The following is a 20,658-nucleotide window of genomic DNA, read 5'->3' as shown; positions in this document are numbered from 1 at the left end:
ATAGACAGTCTCTCCAGAAAATTTCAGCTTTCTAGCTCAAGCAGTTTTTAATTAAAAAATAAATAAGTGACGGCATGTTCAACTAAATTTTGCATTAGTTTGATGCTTGGACTTAAATAACTTTTGACTGATGAGGTCTATAAATATGAAACTTTCAGGGCTTGTAGGCAGTACCATAGACAATCTCTCCAGAAAATTTCAGCTTTCTAGCTCAAGCAGTTTTTAATTAAAAAATAAATAAGTGACGGAATGTTCAATTAAATTTTGCATCAGTTTGATGCTTGGATTTAAATAACTTTTGACTGATGAGGTCTATAAAGATGAAACTTTCAGGGATTGTAGGCAGTACCATAGACAATCTCTCCAGAAAATTTCAGCTTTCTAGCTCAAGTAGTTTTTAATTAAAAAATAAATAAGAAGCAGTCATTTTCAATTAAATTTTGTATCGGTTTGATGCTTGGACTTGAATAACTTTTGACTGATGAGGTCTATAAAGATGAAACTTTCAGGGCTTATAGGCAGTACCAAAGACAATCTCTCCGGAAAATTTCAGCTTTCTAGCTTAAGCAGTTTTTAATTAAAAAATAAATAAGTTACAGTCATGTTCAATTAAATTTTGCATCGGGTTGATGCTTGGACTTGAACAACTTTTGACTGATGAGGTCTATAAAGATGAAACTTTCAGGGCTTGTAGGCAGTACCATAGACAATCTCTCCAGAAAATTTCAGCTTTCTAGCTCAAGCGGTTTTTAATTAAAAAATAAATAAGTGACAGTCATGTTCAATTAAATTTTGCATCGGTTTGATGCTTGGACTTAAATAACTTTTGACTGATGAGGTCTATAAAGATGAAACTTTTAGGGATTGTAGGCAGTACCATAGACAATCTCTCCAGAAAATTTCAGCTTTTTAGCTAAAGTAGTTTTTAATTAAAAAATAAATAAGTAGCAGTCATTTTCAATTAAATTTTGCATCGGTTTGATGCTTGGACTTGAATAACTTTTGACTGATGCGGTCTATAAAGATGAAACTTTCAGGGATTGTAGGCAGTACCAAAGGCAATCTCTCCAGAAAATTTCAGCTTTCTAGCTCAAGGAGTTTTTAATTAAAAAATAAATAAGTGACAGTCATGTTCAATTAAATTTTGCATCAGTTTAATGCTTGGACTTAAATAACTTTTGACTGATGAGGTCTATAAAGATGAAACTTTCAGGGCTTGTAGGCAGTACCATAGACAATCTCTCCAGAAAATTTCAGCTTTTTGGCTTAAGTGCGTTTTAATTAAAAAATAAATAAGTGACGGCATGTTCAATTAAATTTTGCATCAGTTTGATGCTTGGACTTAAATAACTTTTGACTGATGAGGTCTATAAATATGAAACTTTCAGGGCTTGTAGGCAGTACCATAGACAATCTCTCCAGAAAATTTCAGCTTTCTAGCTCAAGCAGTTTTTAATTAAAAAATAAATAAGTGACAAACATGTTCAATTAAATTTTGCATCGGTGTGATGCTTGGACTTAAATAACTTTTGACTGATGGGGTCTATAAAGATGAAACTTTTAGGGATTGTAGGCAGTACCAAAGGCAATCTCTCCAGAAAACTTCAGCTTTCTAGCTCAAGCAGTTTTTAATTAAAAAATAAATAAGTGACAAACATGTTTAATTAAATTTTGTCTCACTTTGACATTTGAACTTAAATAACTTTTGACTGATGAAGGCTATAACTACGAAACTTTCAGTACCTATAGGTGGTACCTTAAATAAAACAAATGACAATAAAACAAATCAATTTATTGTATTGAGCATTTGATAATATAAATTAAGCGTTTTAAATAATAAATAAACCATTTAGTCCACCATGGCGATGCTGCCGGATCCCTCCGAATTTTCGTCAACAGTGTTGTCAAGTTTCGCCGGAATCGTTAGATTATTCTCGTCCTCTTTTAACGCGGCATCAGTAGTAGTAGTAGTCTCTCCTTGTTTATCGGCCACTAGCATCGCGATGACGTCAGATTCCAACTCTAAACCGGTCAGGCGACGTTCCGGGGTCACCATGAACACTTTATACTCCGGTTTCCCTCCGGAACTTTCCTCGGTGGTTACCACCACGGAACCCGGAACCTTAAAGGAAAAGCAAGTTTCCATTAGGGAACCCTTTAAATTGGACCATTAAATAATTTTCGATTGATGAGACCTAGAAGTACGAAACTTTCGGGGCTTATGGGTGGTACTTGGGGCCATCTTTAGTAATCTTAAATAACTTTTGATTGAGGAGGGTTATAAGTACGAAACTTTCAGGGCTTGTAGGCAGTACCCTAGGGCATCTTTCCTAAAAATTTCAACTTTCTAGCTTAATTAGCTTTTAATTAGAAATTAAACAAGTGAGAGTCATGTTCAATTAAATTTTGCATCACTTCAATGTTTAGACTTAAATAACTTTTGACTGATGAGGGTTATAAGTACGAAACTTTCAGGGCTTGTAGACAGTACCTGAGGCCATCTTTCCAGAAAATTTCAATTTTCTAGCTCAACTAGTTTTTAATTAAAAAATAAACAAGTGAGAGTCATGTTCAATTAAATTTTGCGTCACCTTGACGTTTGGACTTAAATAACTTTTGATTGATGAGGGGTATAAGTACGAAACTTTCAGAGCTTTTAGACAGTACCTTAGGCCATCTTTCCAGAAAATTTCAACTTTCTAGCTTAATTAGCTTTTAATTAGAAATTAAACAAGTGAGAGTCATGTTTAATTAAATTTTACATCACCTTAACGTTTGGACTTAAATAACTTTTGATTGAGGAGGGTTATAAGTACGGAACTTTCAGGGCTTGTAGACAGTACCCTAGGGCATCTTTCCAGAAAATTTCAATTTTCTAGCTCAACTAGTTTTTGAATTAAAAAATCAACAAGTGAGAGTCATGTTCACTTAAATTTTGCATCATTTTAATGCTTGCACTTAAATAACTTTTGATTGAGGAGGGTTATAAGTACGAAACTTTCAGGGCTTGTAGACAGTACCCTAGGCCATCTCTCCAGAAAATTTCAATTTTCTAGCTCAACTAGTTTTTAATCAAAAAATAAACAAGTGAGAGTCATGTTTAATTAATTTTGCATCATTTTAATGCTTGGACTTAAATAACTTTTGACTGATGAGGGTTATAAGTACGAAACTTTCAGGGTTTGTAGACAGTACCCTAGGGCATCTTTCCTGAAAATTTCAACTTTCTAGCTTAATTAGCTTTTAATTAGAAATTAAACAAATGAGAGTTATGTTCAATTAAATTTTGCATCTACGTGACGTTTGGACTTAAATAACTTTTGACTGATGAGGGTTATAAGTACGAAACTTTCAGGGCTTGTAGACAGTACCTAAGGCCATCTTTCCAGAAAATTTCAATTTTCTAGCTCAACTAGTTTTTAATTAAAAAATAAACAAGTGAGAGTCATGTTCAATTAAATTTTGCATCACCTTGACGTTTGGACTTAAATAACTTTTGACTGATGAGGGTTATAAGTACGCAACTTTCAGGGCTTGTAGACAGTACCCTAGGCCATCTTTCCACAAAATTTCAACTTTCTACCCCCACTACTTTTTTACTTTAAAAACAATTGAATACAATTTAACTTACCAATTTGTCCGCATTCGAGTCCATACTGGAAGTGCTGGAAAACCGGCGATTTTTCGCGGCGGTGACGTCACCGGGAGGCTCCGCGGGGGTTTTCCGGGGGGCCCCCCTCCCTCTCCTCGTTTCCGAGGGCCTCCTCACGCGTTTCGGGGGCTGCTGCGCCTCCTCCACCTCCACCACCTCTTGGAACTTGATGGTGCTTTTGGGCATACGTCCGGACCTGGTGGGTTTCAGAAACGGGATGAATTCCTCCTCTTCTTCCTCCTCCTCCTCCTCACAGTCGGAAACGTCCGCGTCCTCGTCACTCGAGGAGGCGACGACTTTAACCGTCGATTTCCGCCTCTTCACTCCCGAAATTCGTTTTTTCATTGGTAAATCGGCCTCGTTTTCCTCCTTCTCCTCCTCACCGGTTCGCTTTCTAATCGACCTCAAAACCTCCTCAATGGTCTCGTCTACGTGATTATTACTAAAAACCGCTTCCGCCGCACCCTCCTCACTCCCCCTCTCCTCACTTTTCTTGTTGCCAAGTTTCTCGCGGTGTTTCTTCAACTTTTCCGCCCTCTCCTCCTTCTTTTTTCGCGTTTCCTCCTCGCGTAACTGGAGGAGGAACGCCTCCTCCTCCGCCTCCACCTGCGCCTCCCTCTTTAAATCGGCGAAGTTGTAGCAACAGTGTTGCCGCACCGCCTTATTGACCAACAGGCGGTTCAGTTTTTCCTCCTTTTTGAATTTCATCTTCAGGTCGCGTCTGGTACGTTTCGGGAATAGTTGCGTCATCGCGGTGAAATCGGTACCTGAAATGGCGCGGCGTAATTGGTGACTGACGATGAGTAAAGGGACGAAACTTTCCGGGTAAGTAGGCGGGGCCCTAAGGTGCCTTTCTGGAAAATTTCAGCTTTCTAGCTCCGGTAGTTTTTTAATTAAAAAATAAATGAAATGAGAGTGAAGTCCCTAATTAAATTACGCCCTAGTATGGTGTTTGAAATCAAATAACTTTTGACTGATGAGACCTATTGGCACGAAACTTTCAGGTTTGATAGACAGTAACCTAGAGCATATCTCTGGAGAATTTCAGCTTTCTAGCTCAAGTAGTTTTTTTAATTAAAAATAAATTAAATGAGAGTGAAGTGCTTCATTAAATTACGCCCTAGTATGGTGTTTGGAATTAAATAACTTTTGACTGATGAGACCTATTGGCACGAAACTTTCAGGTTCGATAGACAGTGCCCTAGAGCATATCTCTAGAAAATTTCAGCTTTCTAACTCAAGTAGTTTTTTAATTAAAAAAAAAATTAATTAAATGACAGTAAAGTGCAATTAACTTATGACCTACAATGAAGTTTGAAATTAAATAACTTTTGACTGATGAGACCTATTGGCACGAAACTTTCAGGTTTAATAGACAGTGCCCTAGAGCATATCTCTGGAAAATTTCAGCTTTCTAGCTCAATTAGTTTTTCAATTAAAAATAAATTAAATGAGAGTGAAGTGCTCAATTAAATTATGACTTAGTAAGGTGTTTGAAATTAAATAACTTTTGACTGATGAGGCCTATTGGTACGAAACTTTCAGGTTCGATAGACAGTGCCCCGGAGCATATCTCTGGAAAATTTCAGCTTTCTAACTCAAGTAGTTTTTTAATTAAAAAAAAAATTAATTAAATGACAGTAAAGTGCAATTAACTTATGACCTACAATGAAGTTTGAAATTAAATAACTTTTGACTGATGAGACCTATTGGCACGAAACTTTCAGGTTTAATAGACAGTGCCCTAGAGCATATCTCTGGAAAATTTCAGCTTTCTAGCTCAATTAGTTTTTCAATTAAAAATAAATTAAATGAGAGTGAAGTGCTCAATTAAATTATGACTTAGTAAGGTGTTTGAAATTAAATAACTTTTGACTGATGAGGCCTATTGGTACGAAACTTTCAGGTTCGATAGACAGTGCCCCGGAGCATATCTCTGGAAAATTTCAGCTTTCTAGCTTAAGTAGTTTTTTAATTAAAAAATAAATTAAATGAGAGTGAAGTGTTTAATTAAATTATGACTTAATAAGGTGTTTGAAATTAAATAACTTTTGACTGATGAGACCTATTGGCACGAAACTTTCAGGTTCGATAGACAGTGCCCTGGAGCATATCTCTGGAAAATTTCAGCTTTCTAGCTCAAGTAGTTTTTTAATTAAAAAATAAATTAAATAAGAGTAAAGTGCTTAATTAAATTATGCCCTACTATGGTGTTTGAAATCAAATAACTTTTGACTGATGAGACCTATTGGTACGAAACTTTCAGGTTTGATAGACAGTGCCCTAGAGCATACCTCTAGAAAATTTCAGCTTTCTAGCTCAAGTAGTTTTTCAATCAAAAATAAATTAAATAAGAGTGAAGTGCTTAATTAAATTATGACCTACTATGGTGTTTGAAATTAAATAACTTTTGACTGATGAGACCTATTGGTACGAAACTTTCAGGTTTGATGGACAGTGCCCTAGAGCATATCTCTAGAAAATTTCAGCTTTCTAACTCAAGTAATTTTTTAATTAAAAATAAATTAAATGAGAGTGAAGTGCTTCATTAAATTATGACCTACTATGGTGTTTGAAATTAAATAACTTTTGACTGATGAGACCTATTGGCACGAAACTTTCAGGTTCGATAGACAGTGCCCTAGAGCATATCTCTGGAAAATTTCAGCTTTCTAGCTCAAGTAGTTTTTCAATTAAAAATAAATTAAATGAGACTGAAGTGCTTAATTAAATTATGACCTACTATGGTGTTTGAAATTAAATAACTTTTGACTGATGAGACCTATTGGCACGAAACTTTCAGGTTTGATAGACAGTGCCCTAGAGCATATCTCTGGAAAATTTCAGCTTTCTAACTCAAGTAGTTTTTTAATTAAAAAATAAATTAAATGAGAGTGAAGTGCTGAATTAAATTATGCCTTAGTAAGGTGTTTGAAATTAAATAACTTTTGACTGATGAGACCTATTGGCACGAAACTTTCAGGTTTGATAGACAGTGCCCTAGAGCATATCTCTAGAAAATTTCAGCTTTCTAGCTCAAGTAGTTTTTTAATTAAAAAATAAATTAAATGAGAGTGAAGTGCTGAATTAAATTATGCCTTAGTAAGGTGTTTGAAATTAAATAACTTTTGACTGATGAGACCTATTGGCACGAAACTTTCAGGTTCGATAGACAGTGCCCGAGAGCATATCTCTAGAAAATTTCAGCTTTCTAACTCAAGTAGTTTTTTAATTAAAAATAAATTAAATGAGAGTGAAGTGCTGAATTAAATTATGCCTTAGTAAGGTGTTTGAAATTAAATAACTTTTGACTGATGAGACCTATTGGCACGAAACTTTCAGGTTTGATAGACAGTGCCCTAGAGCATATCTCTAGAAAATTTCAGCTTTCTAGCTCAAGTAGTTTTTTAATTAAAAAATAAATTAAATGAGAGTGAAGTGCTGAATTAAATTATGCCTTAGTAAGGTGTTTGAAATTAAATAACTTTTGACTGATGAGACCTATTGGCACGAAACTTTCAGGTTTGATAGACAGTGCCCTAGAGCATATCTCTAGAAAATTTCAGCTTTCTAGCTCAAGTAGTTTTTTAATTAAAAAATAAATTAAATGAGAGTGAAGTGCTGAATTAAATTATGCCTTAGTAAGGTGTTTGAAATTAAATAACTTTTGACTGATGAGACCTATTGGCACGAAACTTTCAGGTTCGATAGACAGTGCCCTAGAGCATATCTCTAGAAAATTTCAGCTTTCTAGCTCAATTAGTTTTTTAATTAAAAAATAAATTAAATGAGAGTGAAGTGCTTCATTAAATTACGCCCTAGTATGGTGTTTGAAATTAAATAACTTTTGACTGATAAGGCCTATTGGCACGAAACTTTCAGGTTCGATAGACAGTGCCCTAGAGCATATCTCTGGAAAATTTCAGCTTTCTAGCTCAATTAGTTTTTTAATTAAAAAATAAATTAAATGAGAGTGAAGTGTTTAATTAAATTATGACCTACTATGGTGTTTGAAATTAAATAACTTTTGACTGATGAGACCTATTGGCACGAAACTTTCAGGTTCGATAGACAGTGCCCTAGAGCATATGTCTGGAAAATTTCAGTTTTCTAACTCAAGTAGTTTTTTAATTAAAAAATAAATTAAATGAGAGTGAAGTGTTTAATTAAATTATGACTTAGTAAGGTGTTTGAAATCAAATAACTTTTGACTGATGAGACCTATTGGCACGAAACTTTCAGGTTCGATAGACAGTGCCCTAGAGCATATCTCTAGAAAATTTCAGCTTTCTAGCTCAATTAGTTTTTTAATTAAAAAATAAATTAAATGAGAGTGAAGTGCTCAATTAAATTATGACCTACTATGGTGTTTGAAATCAAATAACTTTTGACTGATGAAACCTATTGGCACGAAACTTTCAGGTTCGATAGACAGTACCCTAGAGCATATCTCTGGAAAATTTCAGCTTTCTAGCTCAATTAGTTTTTTAATTAAAAAATAAATTAAATGAGAGTGAAGTGCTTAATTAAATTATGCCTTAGTATGGAGTTTGAAATTAAATAACTTTTGACTGATGAGACCTATTGGCACGAAACTTTCAGGTTTAATAGACAGTGCCCTAGAGCATATCTCTGGAAAATTTCAGCTTTCTAGCTCAAGTAGTTTTTCAATTAAAAATAAATTAAATGAGAGTGAAGTGCTCAATTAAATTATGACTTAGTAAGGTGTTTGAAATTAAATAACTTTTGACTGATGAGGCCTATTGGTACGAAACTTTCAGGTTCGATAGACAGTGCCCCGGAGCATATCTCTGGAAAATTTCAGCTTTCTAGCTCAAGTACTTTTTCAATTAAAAATAAATTAAATAAGAGTGAAGTGCTCAATTAAATTATGACTTAGTAAGGTGTTTGAAATTAAATAACTTTTGACTGATGAGACCTAGTGGCACGAAACTTTCAGGTTCGATAGACAGTGCCCTAGAGCATATCTCTGGAAAATTTCAGCTTTCTAACTAAAGTACTTTTTCAATTAAAAATAAATTAAATAAGAGTGAAGTGCTCAATTAAATTATGACTTAGTAAGGTGTTTGAAATTAAATAACTTTTGACTGATGAGACCTATTGGCACGAAACTTTCAGGTTGGATAGACAGTGCCCTAGAGCATATCTCTGGAAAATTTCAGCTTTCTAACTCAAGTAGTTTTTTAATTAAAAAATAAATTAAATGAGAGTGAAGTGCTTAATTAAATTATGCCTTAGTATTGTGTTTGAAATCAAATAACTTTTGACTGATGAGACCTATTGGCACGAAACTTTCAAGTTCGATAGACAGTACCCTAGAGCATATCCCTGGAAAATTTCAGCTTTCTAGCTCAAGTAGTTTTTTAATTAAAAAATAAATTAAATGAGAGTGAAGTGTTTAATTAAATTATGACTTAGTAAGGTGTTTGAAATTAAATAACTTTTGACTGATGAGACCTATTGGCACGAAACTTTCAGGTTTGATAGACAGTGCCCTAGAGCATATCCCTGGAAAATTTCAGCTTTCTAGCTCAAGTAGCTTTTTAATTAAAAAAAAATAAATTAAATGACAGTAAAGTGCAATTAACTTATGACCTACAATGGTGTTTGAAAATAAATAACTTCTGACTGATGAGGCCTATAAGTACGAAACTTTCACAAATAATAAAAAATTCAATTACCTATGCAATTCAAGGCCTTGTAGAACTTCAAAGTTTCCTTTTCCGACCACGGGGTGGATCTTTTCACTTTTTTAAAAACTCCGTATCCGGTATCGAAGTCTCCGTCTACCACGTTCGATTTTGCCATTTGTTCCTTCTGTTTTGCCAACTTTTTGTTCTCCACCACCAAACTCTGCTCGTCCAGGATAATTTCACCCGAGGGTCCGATTTTGATTTGGGGCACGGGCATATTGTTGTCCTCTTCCTCTGCCGCATCTTCTCTCTCCCCCGCGGTAGACTCCTCCACTTCAAGCAGCTCCCCTGGAGGTTCATCTACGATCGTTTCCTTCTCACTCTCTTTCGGGTCCTCTTTCTTACTCAGGGGACTATTGGACGGATTGTAAAAGATCAAATCGATCATCCGGAGTTTGTGTTTGTCCGGAACAGTGGTGCCGAATTTCTTATAAAATTCCCTCCTGGCCTCGGCCAGTTTTCTCGACTGGTCGCTCCTGTGCAGTTTCTTCTGTATCGGGGGGCCCTCCTCTTTTTTAGCCCACGTTTCTGGCAGTTTTGGGGTCGAGGGGGCCTCTTGGGACACCACCGAGCACACCTGGAAACCATATTTGCCGAAAAAAAAATGCACCCATTTGATACTTTGGGTTTAAATAACTTTTGACTGATGAGGCCTATAAGGACGAAACTTTCATGGATTATAGGCAGTACCTTAGGCCACGTGTATAAAAAGTTTCAAGTTTCTAGCCCAAGTGGTTTTTAATTAAAAAATAAACAAGTGGGAGTCATGTTCAATTAAATTTTGCATCAGTTTGATGATTGGACTTAAATAACTTTTGACTAAGGAGGCCTATAAATACGAAACTTTCAGGGTCTATAGGCAGTACCTGAGGCCACCTTTCCAGAAAATTTCAAGTTTCTAGGCCAAGTGGTTTTGAATTAAAAAATAAACAAGTGGGAGTCATGTTCAATTAAATTTTGCATCAGTTTGATGATTGGACTTAAATAACTTTTGACTGATGAGGCCTATAAATACGAAACTTTCAAGGCTTATAGGCAGTACCTGAGGCCATCTTTCCAGAAAATTTCAAGTTTCTAGGCCAAGTGGTTTTGAATTAAAAAATAAACAAGTGGGAGTCATGTTCAATTAAATTTTGCATCAGTCTAATGCTTAGACCTAAATAACTTTTGACTGATGAGGCTTATAAATACGAAACTTTCAGGGCCTATAGGCAGTACCTGAGGCCTTCTTTCCAGAAAATTTCAAGTTTCTAGCCCAACTAGTTTTTAATTAAAAAATAAACAAGTGAGAGTCATGTTCAATTAAATTTTGCATCAGTTTGATGTTTGGACTTAAATAACTTTTGACTGATGAGGCCTATAAATACGAAACTTTCAGGGCCTATAGGCAGTACCTGAGGCCATCTTTCCAGAAAATTTCAAGTTCCTAGCCCAAGTGGTTTTTAATTAAAAAATAAACAAGTGAGGGTCATGTTCAATTAAATTTTGCATCAGTTTGATGCTTGGACTTATGTAAATAACTTTTGACTGAGGAGGCCTATAAATACGAAACTTTCAAGGCTTATAGGCAGTACCTGAGGCCATCTTTCCAGAAAATTTCAAGTTCCTAGCCCAAGTAGTTTTTAATTAAAAAATAATTAAGTATGACTCATGTTCAATTAAATTTTGCATCAGTCTAATGCTTAGACCTAAATAACTTTTGGCTGATGAGGCTTATAAATACGAAACTTTCAGGGCCTATAGGCATTACATGAGGCCATCTCTCCAGAAAATTTCAAGTTCCTAGCCCAAGTAGTTTTTAATTAAAAAATAATTAAGTATGACTCATGTTCAATTAAATTTTGCATCAGTCTAATGCTTAGACCTAAATAACTTTTAACTGATGAGGCCTATAAATACGAAACTTTCAGGGCTCATAGGCATCACCTAAGGCCATCTCTCCAGAAAATTTCAAGTTCCTAGCCCAAGTAGTTTTTAATTAAAAAATAATTAAGTATGACTCATGTTCAATTGAATTTTGCATCAGTCTAATGCTTAGACCTAAATAACTTTTGACTGATAAGGCTTATAAATACGAAACTTTCAGGGCTTATAGGGAGTACCTGAGGCCATCTTTCCAGAAAATTTCAAGTTTCTAGCCCAAGTGGTTTTTAATTAAAAAATAAACAAGTGGGAGTCATGTTCAATTAAATTTTGCATCAGTCTAATGCTTAGACCTAAATAACTTTTGACTGATAAGGCTTATAAATACGAAACTTTCAGGGCTTATAGGGAGTACCTGAGGCCATCTTTCCAGAAAATTTCAAGTTTCTAGCCCAAGTGGTTTTTAATTAAAAAATAATCAAGCGGGACTCATGTTCAATTAAATTTTGCATCAGTCTAATGCTTAGACCTAAATAACTTTTAACTGATGAGGCCTATAAATACGAAACTTTCAGGGCTCATAGGCATCACCTAAGGCCATCTCTCCAGAAAATTTCAAGTTCCTAGCCCAAGTAGTTTTTAATTAAAAAATAATTAAGTATGACTCATGTTCAATTGAATTTTGCATCAGTCTAATGCTTAGACCTAAATAACTTTTGACTGATAAGGCTTATAAATACGAAACTTTCAGGGCTTATAGGGAGTACCTGAGGCCATCTTTCCAGAAAATTTCAAGTTTCTAGCCCAAGTGGTTTTTAATTAAAAAATAAACAAGTGGGAGTCATGTTCAATTAAATTTTGCATCAGTTTGATGCTTGGACTTAAATAACTTTTGACTGAGGAGGCCTATAAATACGAAACTTTCAGGGCTTATAGGCAGTACCTGAGGCCATCTTTCCAGAAAATTTCAAGTTCCTAGCCCAAGTAGTTTTTAATTAAAAAATAATTAAGTATGACTCATGTTCAATTAAATTTTGCATCAGTCTAATGCTTAGACCTAAATAACTTTTGGCTGATGAGGCTTATAAATACGAAACTTTCAGGGCCTATAGGCATTACATGAGGCCATCTCTCCAGAAAATTTCAAGTTCCTAGCCCAAGTAGTTTTTAATTAAAAAATAATTAAGTATGACTCATGTTCAATTAAATTTTGCATCAGTCTAATGCTTAGACCTAAATAACTTTTAACTGATGAGGCCTATAAATACGAAACTTTCAGGGCTCATAGGCATCACCTAAGGCCATCTCTCCAGAAAATTTCAAGTTCCTAGCCCAAGTAGTTTTTAATTAAAAAATAATTAAGTATGACTCATGTTCAATTGAATTTTGCATCAGTCTAATGCTTAGACCTAAATAACTTTTGACTGATAAGGCTTATAAATACGAAACTTTCAGGGCTTATAGGGAGTACCTGAGGCCATCTTTCCAGAAAATTTCAAGTTTCTAGCCCAAGTGGTTTTTAATTAAAAAATAAACAAGTGGGAGTCATGTTCAATTAAATTTTGCATCAGTCTAATGCTTAGACCTAAATAACTTTTGACTGATAAGGCTTATAAATACGAAACTTTCAGGGCTTATAGGGAGTACCTGAGGCCATCTTTCCAGAAAATTTCAAGTTTCTAGCCCAAGTGGTTTTTAATTAAAAAATAATCAAGCGGGACTCATGTTCAATTAAATTTTGCATCAGTCTAATGCTTAGACCTAAATAACTTTTAACTGATGAGGCCTATAAATACGAAACTTTCAGGGCTCATAGGCATCACCTAAGGCCATCTCTCCAGAAAATTTCAAGTTCCTAGCCCAAGTAGTTTTTAATTAAAAAATAATTAAGTATGACTCATGTTCAATTGAATTTTGCATCAGTCTAATGCTTAGACCTAAATAACTTTTGACTGATAAGGCTTATAAATACGAAACTTTCAGGGCTTATAGGGAGTACCTGAGGCCATCTTTCCAGAAAATTTCAAGTTTCTAGCCCAAGTGGTTTTTAATTAAAAAATAAACAAGTGGGAGTCATGTTCAATTAAATTTTGCATCAGTTTGATGCTTGGACTTAAATAACTTTTGACTGAGGAGGCCTATAAATACGAAACTTTCAGGGCTTATAGGCAGTACCTGAGGCCATCTTTCCAGAAAATTTCAAGTTTCTAGCCCAAGTAGTTTTTAATTAAAAAATAAACAAGTGAGAGTCATGTTCAATTAAATTTTGCATCAGTCTAATGATTAGACCTAAATAACTTTTGACTGATGAGGCTTATAAATACGAAACTTTCAAGGCTTATAGGCAGTACCTGAGACCATCTCCCCGATAAATTTCAACATTCTACCCCAAATAGTTTTTTAATGAAAAAAAAAAAACAAGCAACAAAAAAATCCCTCTTACCGAATTATTTCTGATTCTCCCGTATTTGCGACTCTCATCTTCCGATTCGCTTGCACTGCAACTGGTCTTCCTCAGACCCAACTTGGGTACTGCCTTAATTCTGGCCCTATTTATTTTACTGGGGCTGGGAGGGGGCCCCGGATACTCAGAATCCGACGCCGCATTCTCTATTACAACCCTTTTGGGGCCTAAAAAAACCCCTTTTTAGCAACCCCCGAGACCCCCTTTAAACATTTTCCTACTTACCAACAACCGGATTATCACCTAAAGTGTCTTCAGTTTCACCCTGGGGGGGCTCCGAGACATTACCGACTGCAGGGAGTCTAAGTTCACTTAATAAAACCACTTTACCGGGACCAGATGGTTCCGGGGGAGTGTCAACTTGCTGATTAGGGGTTCTCTGCTTAATTGAGTTCAAATTAATGCCCGGCTTAAGGAATTTCCTTCTTGCCGGGGCAGGTTTCGATTCCTCCTGAGGTTGGGGCTCAGCAGGAGTAGGGATTTCCTCAGGTTTAGGCTCTGTGGGGCCTGGATCAGGGCTAACCGAGGCACCCTCTTCTTCTGTAACAGTTTTCGAAGGTGGGTCAGGCTTTTTCCTTTGGGGAATATTGGCTATCCCCTTGATCCTCGTTCGTCTGGCCAACATATTTTAGGGCCTAATTGGGGCAGTGCGAACCTATTTTTGACCCTAGCACCCCATAAACTTTGTTAACACTTGTGGGGGTCTTTTTGAGGCATTTTCATTTTGGATTATTATTTGTGGGTTTGTTTACTACTCACCCCCCATTGACATAACCCCATTCATATTGTGACATTAATCCACTGTTGCCAAGAGGAAACAATGAAACTTCTTGGATTCAAAACGTCCTCTGATCTGTGAAAGTTGCTTTATAACTGGCAACACTTCCATTCAAATGTCACTATCAGCTGATTTATTATGTAAACAAACTAGGAATGCACTTAAGGGCTTTAAATAATATGTTAATAAAAAGGTTTGCCAGTTTGCCCACATCTTCCGAGGTTCTGACCCAATATCTGAGGCAGTGCAAGGAACCCCCTTGGACCTCCTACTTTGTCAAAGTAAGAGTTTTGAAAAATCTGGGGAATTTTTAATTTTCCTTAAAAGTATTCCAGTATAAGGGACGATCAGTGGGGCCAATCGCACTTTAACTGGCAAGTGGGTGCCTCGAATTATCACATTTTACGCACGGGCTGTTTCCCTTTTATAAAGTACCACTGCACCAAGAGGAAACGGCAGGATTTGTCCCTGGAGGACTCCTTTTATCGAGCAATTAAAGTCATTAATTTAGGTAAAAAAAAATGGGTCTAAAAAGGAGGGATCTGTAGTAAGATTCGTGTATTTTAGGGCTGCCTTGTTTAGCCTACGGAATTGCCGCCATTTACCTGATTAAACATAAGGAAACTGTCTATATGAGGCAGGGGGAAGTCACCATTTACTTTTTGTACCCCGAAGATAAAGGTTCTTTGTACTAATGTTTTGGTGTTTTTTTTTGTTGGCCTCCCTGATCACCTGATTTAAGTCCCATTGAGAAAACTTCCTTGATGCATGCTTCAATTTCATGTTCTGTCCAGGGATTTAATGACATTTCCACAAGGCATTCATTCAGATCATGATTTCATTTAGATACAAGACACTTCTTCTGTATTTTAAAAATTTGAATTAATTTTTCCTGTTATTCCAGGCATTTAGACACATTTTGCAGGATTTTCGAGTGTTTAAGTTCTAATTTAAGTTGTTATTGAGAAAACTCCCTATAGACAGTCCCTCTCAAATCCAGACTTAACTCCCATTGAAAAATCTCTTAGATTAATCAGTTTATGGACCTCTGAGGTCCTGATTTAAGCCCCACTGAGAAAACACCCTTTAGGCAGTCCCCATCAAGGCCAGACTTAACTCCCATTGAAAAGTCTCTTTGATTATTCAATTTTTTTGCTTGCCAGATGATCTGATTTCTCTTCCCCAAAGCTTGATCCGAGTCCCACTTCAAAAATTTGAACTTTTTTGCCTTTCTAACTATACATACCTAAAAATGTCACTTCTGAGACTTTAATTATTCATTCTCTGGCCTGCCTGACGGCCTGATTTAAGCCCCACTAAGAAAATTTGACCCCTTTTTCGTTTCTAACCTTCTTGAAAATTCTTACCACTCTGACTTAATTTCTGGCTTGTCCAAAGACCTTTAGACCTAACAACTTTGAGGGAAGATCAGCCCCAAAGACCTGATGTGAGAATAAATGACCTGCCCCAAAACCAGATCTTACTACCATTGAAAATTCGCTTAGATTATTAAGTTTCTTGGTCTGTAAGGTCCTGATTTTAGTCCCATTGTGTGTACTCACTTTACATAGCCCCTTTAAAGCCGAATCTAACTCCCATTGAAAAATCCCTTTAATTATTCAGTGCTTGGCCTACCTGACGACCTGATTTAAGTCCCACTAAGAAAATTGTCACTTTTTTTAAAGAGAAAATTCACTCCCAAATAAAGCCTCATCTGATTCCCATTAAGACTTTAATTATTTAATTTCTAGCCTGTCTGGTGACTACATTTAAAGCTCATTGAAAAAAATCATGACTTTAAGGGAAGATCTACCCCAAAGGCTGTGTGTAAGTCCCACAAAGGACATTTTAACCTTAAAATGACCTTTTTTGACGCCAGATGTGACTCCCACTGAAAAATCTCTTAGATTATTTAATTTCTTGGCCTGCCTGAGCACTTGATTTAGGTTGCACTTAGAAAATTGTAAGTTTCTTGAAGATTCACTCTGAAGCTTGATCTGACTCCCATTAAGAAAATGTAAACTTTTTACCTTGCTAACCGTCTTCTTAATGTACCTACTGGCAATAAGAATTGATTTCTGACCGGTTCGAATACCAGATTTAAACCCCATTGAACAAACGAAACTCTCCCACTAAAATTCCATTTTGATTAACTAAGAAAATTGCCCTCCAAATCTTTTTAATGACTTACGAAAAGGTTGTTACCACTAAAACTTAATTCCCGACCTGTCTGAAGACCGGATTTAAATCCCATTGAAAAATTCATAATTTTGAGGAGAGATAGGTCCATCCCAAAGATCTGATGTAAAATTAAATGGCCTTCCATGAAGCCATTGTAAAATCTCTGTAGATCTCTCTTAGATTATTCAGTTTCTTGGCCTACCTGACGACCTGGTTTAAGTCCCACTAAGAAAATTTTCACTTTTTTGAAGAGAAGATCTACTACAAAGCTTGACCTGACTCCCACTAAGAAAATTTCAACTTCTGGCCTTCTTAATGTACTTACCACTATTACTGGCCGGTCAGCAGTCCAGATTTAAACCCCATTGAGGAAAAAAATCGTAACTTTGAAGAAAGATTGACTTCAACGGCATGATGTGTGATTGAATGGCCTTCTCAGATGCCAGATCTGACCCTCGTTGATAAAAATAAAACACATGAACCGAACTGAATAGAAAGAAACTTCTTCGTTCCTTACAATCGTTCATAAATTTACTGTAAGTCTCACTGAGACAATTTCCTTTTGACAGCTTTCTTCAAAGTCAGATCTGAGTACTATGGTACAAATCCTTTAATTATTCGGTTTCTTGGCCTACCTGACGACCTGATTTAGGTCCCTTTAAGAAGATTATCACTTTTTTGAAGAGAAGATCCACATCAAAGCTTGATCTAACCTCTTCACTAAGAAAATTTCAACTTCTGGTCTTCCAAATCTTTTTAATGAACTTACCAAAAGGTTCTTACCACTAAAACTCAATTCCCCACCTGTCTGAAGACCGGATTTAAATTCCATTGAAAAATTCATAATTTTGAGGAGAGATCCATCTCAAAGATCTGATGTAAAATTAAAAGGCGTTCCATGAAGCCAGATTTGACTTCCATTATAAAATCCCTTAGATTATACAGTGTCTTAGCCTACCTGACCACCTGATTTAAGTCCCACTAAGAAAATTGTCATTTTTTTGAAGAAACAATCCACTCCAAAGCTTGACCTGACTCCCACTAAGAAAATTTCAACTTTTCGCCTTCCAAACCTTCTTAATGTACTTACCATTATTACTGGCCGGTCAGGAGACCGAACTGAATAGAAAAAAACTTCTTCGTTCCTTACTTGATCATTAGAAGAGTTCATAAATTTAGTGTATTGGCCTGTTGTAAGTACCACTGAGAAAATTTCCTTTTGACAACTTTCTTCAAAGTCAGATCCGAGTACTATGGTAAAAATCCTTTAATTATTCGGTTTCTTGGCCTACCTGACAACCTGATTTAAGTCCCAGTAAGAAAATTGTCATTTTTTTGAAGAGAAGATCCGCATCAAAGCTTGACCTGACTCCCACTAAGAAAATTTCAACTTTTCGCTTTCCAAATCTCTTAATGTACTTACCACTATTACTGGCCGGTCAGCAGTCCAGATTTAAACCCCATTGAGAAAAAATCGTAACTTTGAAGAAAGATCGACGTCAAAGGCACGATGTGTGATTGAATGGCCTTCTCCGACGCCAGATCTGACCCTCGTTGAGAAAAATAAAACACGTAAACCGAACTGAATAGAAAGAAACTTCTTCGTTCCTTACAATCGTTCATAAATTTACTGTAAGTCCCACTGAGACAATTTCCTTTTGACAGCTTTCTTCAAAGTCAAATCTGAGTACTGTGGTAAAAATCCTTTAATTATTCAGTTTCTTGGCCTACCTGACGACCTGATTTAAGCCCCAGTAAGAAAATTGTCATTTTTTTGAAGAAACAATCCACTCCGAAGCTTGACCTGACTATTCCCACTAAGAAAATTTCAACTTCTGGCCTTCCAAATCTTTTTAATGAACTTACCAAAAGGTTCTTACCACTAAAACTCAATTCCCGACCTGTCTGAAGACCGGATTTAAATTCCATTGAAAAAATTCATAATTTTGAGGAGAGATCCATCTCAAAGATCTGATGTAAAATTAAAAGGCGTTCCATGAAGCCAGACTTGACTTCCATTATAAAATCCCTTAGATTATTCAGTGTCTTAGCCTACCTGACAACCCGATTTAAGTCCCACTAAGAAAATTGTCATTCTTTTGAAGAAACAATCACTCCGAAGCTTGACCCGACTCCCACTAAGAAAATTTCAACTTTTCACCTTCCAAACCTTCTTAATGTACTTACCACTATAACTGGCCGGTCAGCAGACCAGATTTAAACCCCACTGAGGAAAAAAATCGTAACTTTAAAAAAAAATTGACTTCAAAGGCAAGATGTGTGTTTGAATGGCCTTCTCCGACGCCAGATCTGACCCTCGTTGAGAAAAATAAAACGCGCGAACCGAACTGAATAGAAAGAAACTTCTTCGTTCCTTACAATCGTTCATAAATTTACTGTAAGTCTCACTGAGATAATTTCCTTTTGACAGCTTTCTTCAAAGTCAAATCTGAGTACTGTGGTAAAAATCCTTTAATTATTCAGTTTTTTGGCCTACCTGACAACCTGATTTAAGCCCCAGTAAGAAAATTATCATTCTTTTAAAGAAACAATCACTCCGAAGCTTGACCCGACTCCCACTAAGAAAATTTCAACTTTTCGCCCTCCAAACCTCCTTAATGTACTTACCACTATCACTGGCCGGTCAGCAGACCAGATTTAAACCCCATTGAGAAAAAAAATCGTAACTTTGAAGAAAGATCGACTTCAACGGCATGATGTGTGTTTGAATGGCCTTCTCCAACGCCAGATCTGACCCTCGTTGAGAAAAATAAAACGCGTGAACCGAACTGAATAGAAAAAAACTTCTTCGTTCCTTACAATCGTTCATAAATTTACTGTAAGTCCCACTAAGAAAATTTCCTTTTGACAGCTTTCTTTAAAGTGAGATCTGAGTACTAGGGTAAAAATCCTTTAATTATTCAGTTTTTTGGCCTACCTGACGACCTGATTTAGGTCCCTTTAGGAAGATTATCACTTTTTTGAAGAGAAGATCCACATCAAAGCTTGACCTGACTCCCACTAAGAAAATTTCAACTTCTGGCCTTCCAAATCTTTTTAATGAACTTACCAAAAGGTTCTTACCACTAAAACTCAATTCCCGACCTGTCTGAAGACCGGATTTAAATTCCATTGAAAAAATTCATAATTTTGAGGAGAGATCCATCTCAAAGATCTGATGTAAAATTAAAAGGCGTTCCATGAAGCCAGATTTGACTTCCATTATAAAATCCCTTAGATTATTCAGTGTCTTAGCCTACCTGACAACCCGATTTAAGTCCCACTAAGAAAATTATCATTCTTTTGAAGAAACAATCACTCCGAAGCTTGACCCGACTCCCACTAAGAAAATTTCAACTTTTCACCTTCCAAACCTTCTTAATGTACTTACTACTATTACTGGCCGGTCAGCAGACCAGATTTAAACCCCATTGAGAAAAAAAATCGTAACTGTGAAGAAAGATTGACGTCAAAGGCACGATGTGTGATTGAATGGCCTTCTCCGACACCAGATCTGACCCTCGTTGAGAAAAATAAAACGCGTGAACCGAACTGAATAGAAAAAAACTTCTTCGTTCCTTACAATCGTTCATAAATTTACTGTAAGTCCCACTGAGACAATTTCCTTTTGACAGCTTTCTTCAAACTCAAATCTGAGTACTATGGTAAAAATCCTTTATTTATTCAGTTTCTTGGCCTACCTGACGACCTGATTTAAGTCCCACTAAGAAAATTGTCATTCTTTTGAAGAAACAATCCACTTCAAAGCTTGACCTGACTCCCACTAAGAAAATTTCAACTTCTGGCCTTCCAAATCTTTTTAATGAACTTACCAAAAGGTTTTTACCACTAAAACTCAATTCCCCACCTGCCTGAAGACCGGATTTAAATTCCATTGAAAAATTCATAATTTTGAGGAGAGATCCATCTCAAAGATCTGATGTAAAATTAAAAGGCGTTCCATGAAGCCAGATTTGACTTCCATTATAAAATCCCTTAGATTATA

The 20,658-nt window shown here is 36.1% G+C and overlaps 2 protein-coding genes and 1 long non-coding RNA gene across 4 annotated transcripts; 2 read left to right on the top strand and 1 right to left on the bottom strand.

Annotated features, from left to right (window-relative positions):
• Positions 1-1,776: 1,776 nt before the first annotated feature.
• Positions 1,777-14,480, bottom strand: LOC126747640 (transcription factor TFIIIB component B'' homolog). 2 transcript variants are annotated; one of them, XM_050456392.1, is made up of 5 exons: positions 13,919-14,480; positions 13,673-13,860; positions 9,355-9,943; positions 3,632-4,506; positions 1,777-2,122 (listed from the first exon to the last, which is right to left on the bottom strand). In XM_050456392.1, exons 1-5 carry the CDS (start codon positions 14,316-14,318, stop codon positions 1,850-1,852), a joined length of 2,325 nt encoding a protein of 774 aa, XP_050312349.1. In that variant the 5' UTR covers positions 14,319-14,480; the 3' UTR covers positions 1,777-1,849. The 2 variants fall into 2 exon arrangements, with proteins under 2 accessions (XP_050312349.1, XP_050312350.1); XM_050456393.1 differs by having other exon boundaries at positions 3,632-4,419; positions 13,919-14,479.
• Positions 4,259-8,357, top strand: LOC126747669 (uncharacterized). Its single transcript, XR_007664316.1, has 3 exons — positions 4,259-4,656; positions 6,456-7,354; positions 7,535-8,357. It is a non-coding gene; the product is annotated as an uncharacterized LOC126747669 (long non-coding RNA).
• Positions 14,481-14,584: 104 nt separating the features above from the next.
• Positions 14,585-15,167, top strand: LOC126747659 (uncharacterized protein C15orf61). The gene is made up of 3 exons (XM_050456423.1): positions 14,585-14,752; positions 14,799-14,982; positions 15,039-15,167. Exons 1-3 carry the CDS (start codon positions 14,627-14,629, stop codon positions 15,164-15,166), a joined length of 438 nt encoding a protein of 145 aa, XP_050312380.1. The 5' UTR covers positions 14,585-14,626; the 3' UTR covers position 15,167.
• Positions 15,168-20,658: the final 5,491 nt, after the last annotated feature.

This window comes from Anthonomus grandis, chromosome 19 (assembly GCF_022605725.1).
Source record: "Anthonomus grandis grandis chromosome 19, icAntGran1.3, whole genome shotgun sequence".
NCBI classification, from domain to species: Eukaryota; Metazoa; Arthropoda; class Insecta; order Coleoptera; family Curculionidae; genus Anthonomus; species Anthonomus grandis.
The sequence above is the reverse complement of the archived record's forward strand: the minus strand, read 5'-3'. Positions and strand labels throughout refer to the sequence as shown.

What these genes read in the sequence shown, in the direction of transcription:
- LOC126747659 (XM_050456423.1), top strand. Translation starts at nt 14,627, where the DNA reads ATGCACTTAAGGGCTTTAAATAATATGTTAATAAAAAGGTTTGCCAGT. An exon ending in GGACCTCCTACTTTGTCAAA is followed by an intron (nt 14,753 to 14,798) that starts GTAAGAGTTTTG and finishes TTTCCTTAAAAG; the next exon opens with TATTCCAGTATAAGGGACGA. An exon ending in AATTAAAGTCATTAATTTAG is followed by an intron (nt 14,983 to 15,038) that starts GTAAAAAAAAAT and finishes CGTGTATTTTAG; the next exon opens with GGCTGCCTTGTTTAGCCTAC.
- LOC126747640 (XM_050456392.1), bottom strand. Translation starts at nt 14,318, where the DNA reads ATGTTGGCCAGACGAACGAGGATCAAGGGGATAGCCAATATTCCCCAA. An exon ending in AGGTGATAATCCGGTTGTTG is followed by an intron (nt 13,861 to 13,918) that starts GTAAGTAGGAAA and finishes GGGTTTTTTTAG; the next exon opens with GCCCCAAAAGGGTTGTAATA. An exon ending in GGAGAATCAGAAATAATTCG is followed by an intron (nt 9,944 to 13,672) that starts GTAAGAGGGATT and finishes TATGGTTTCCAG; the next exon opens with GTGTGCTCGGTGGTGTCCCA.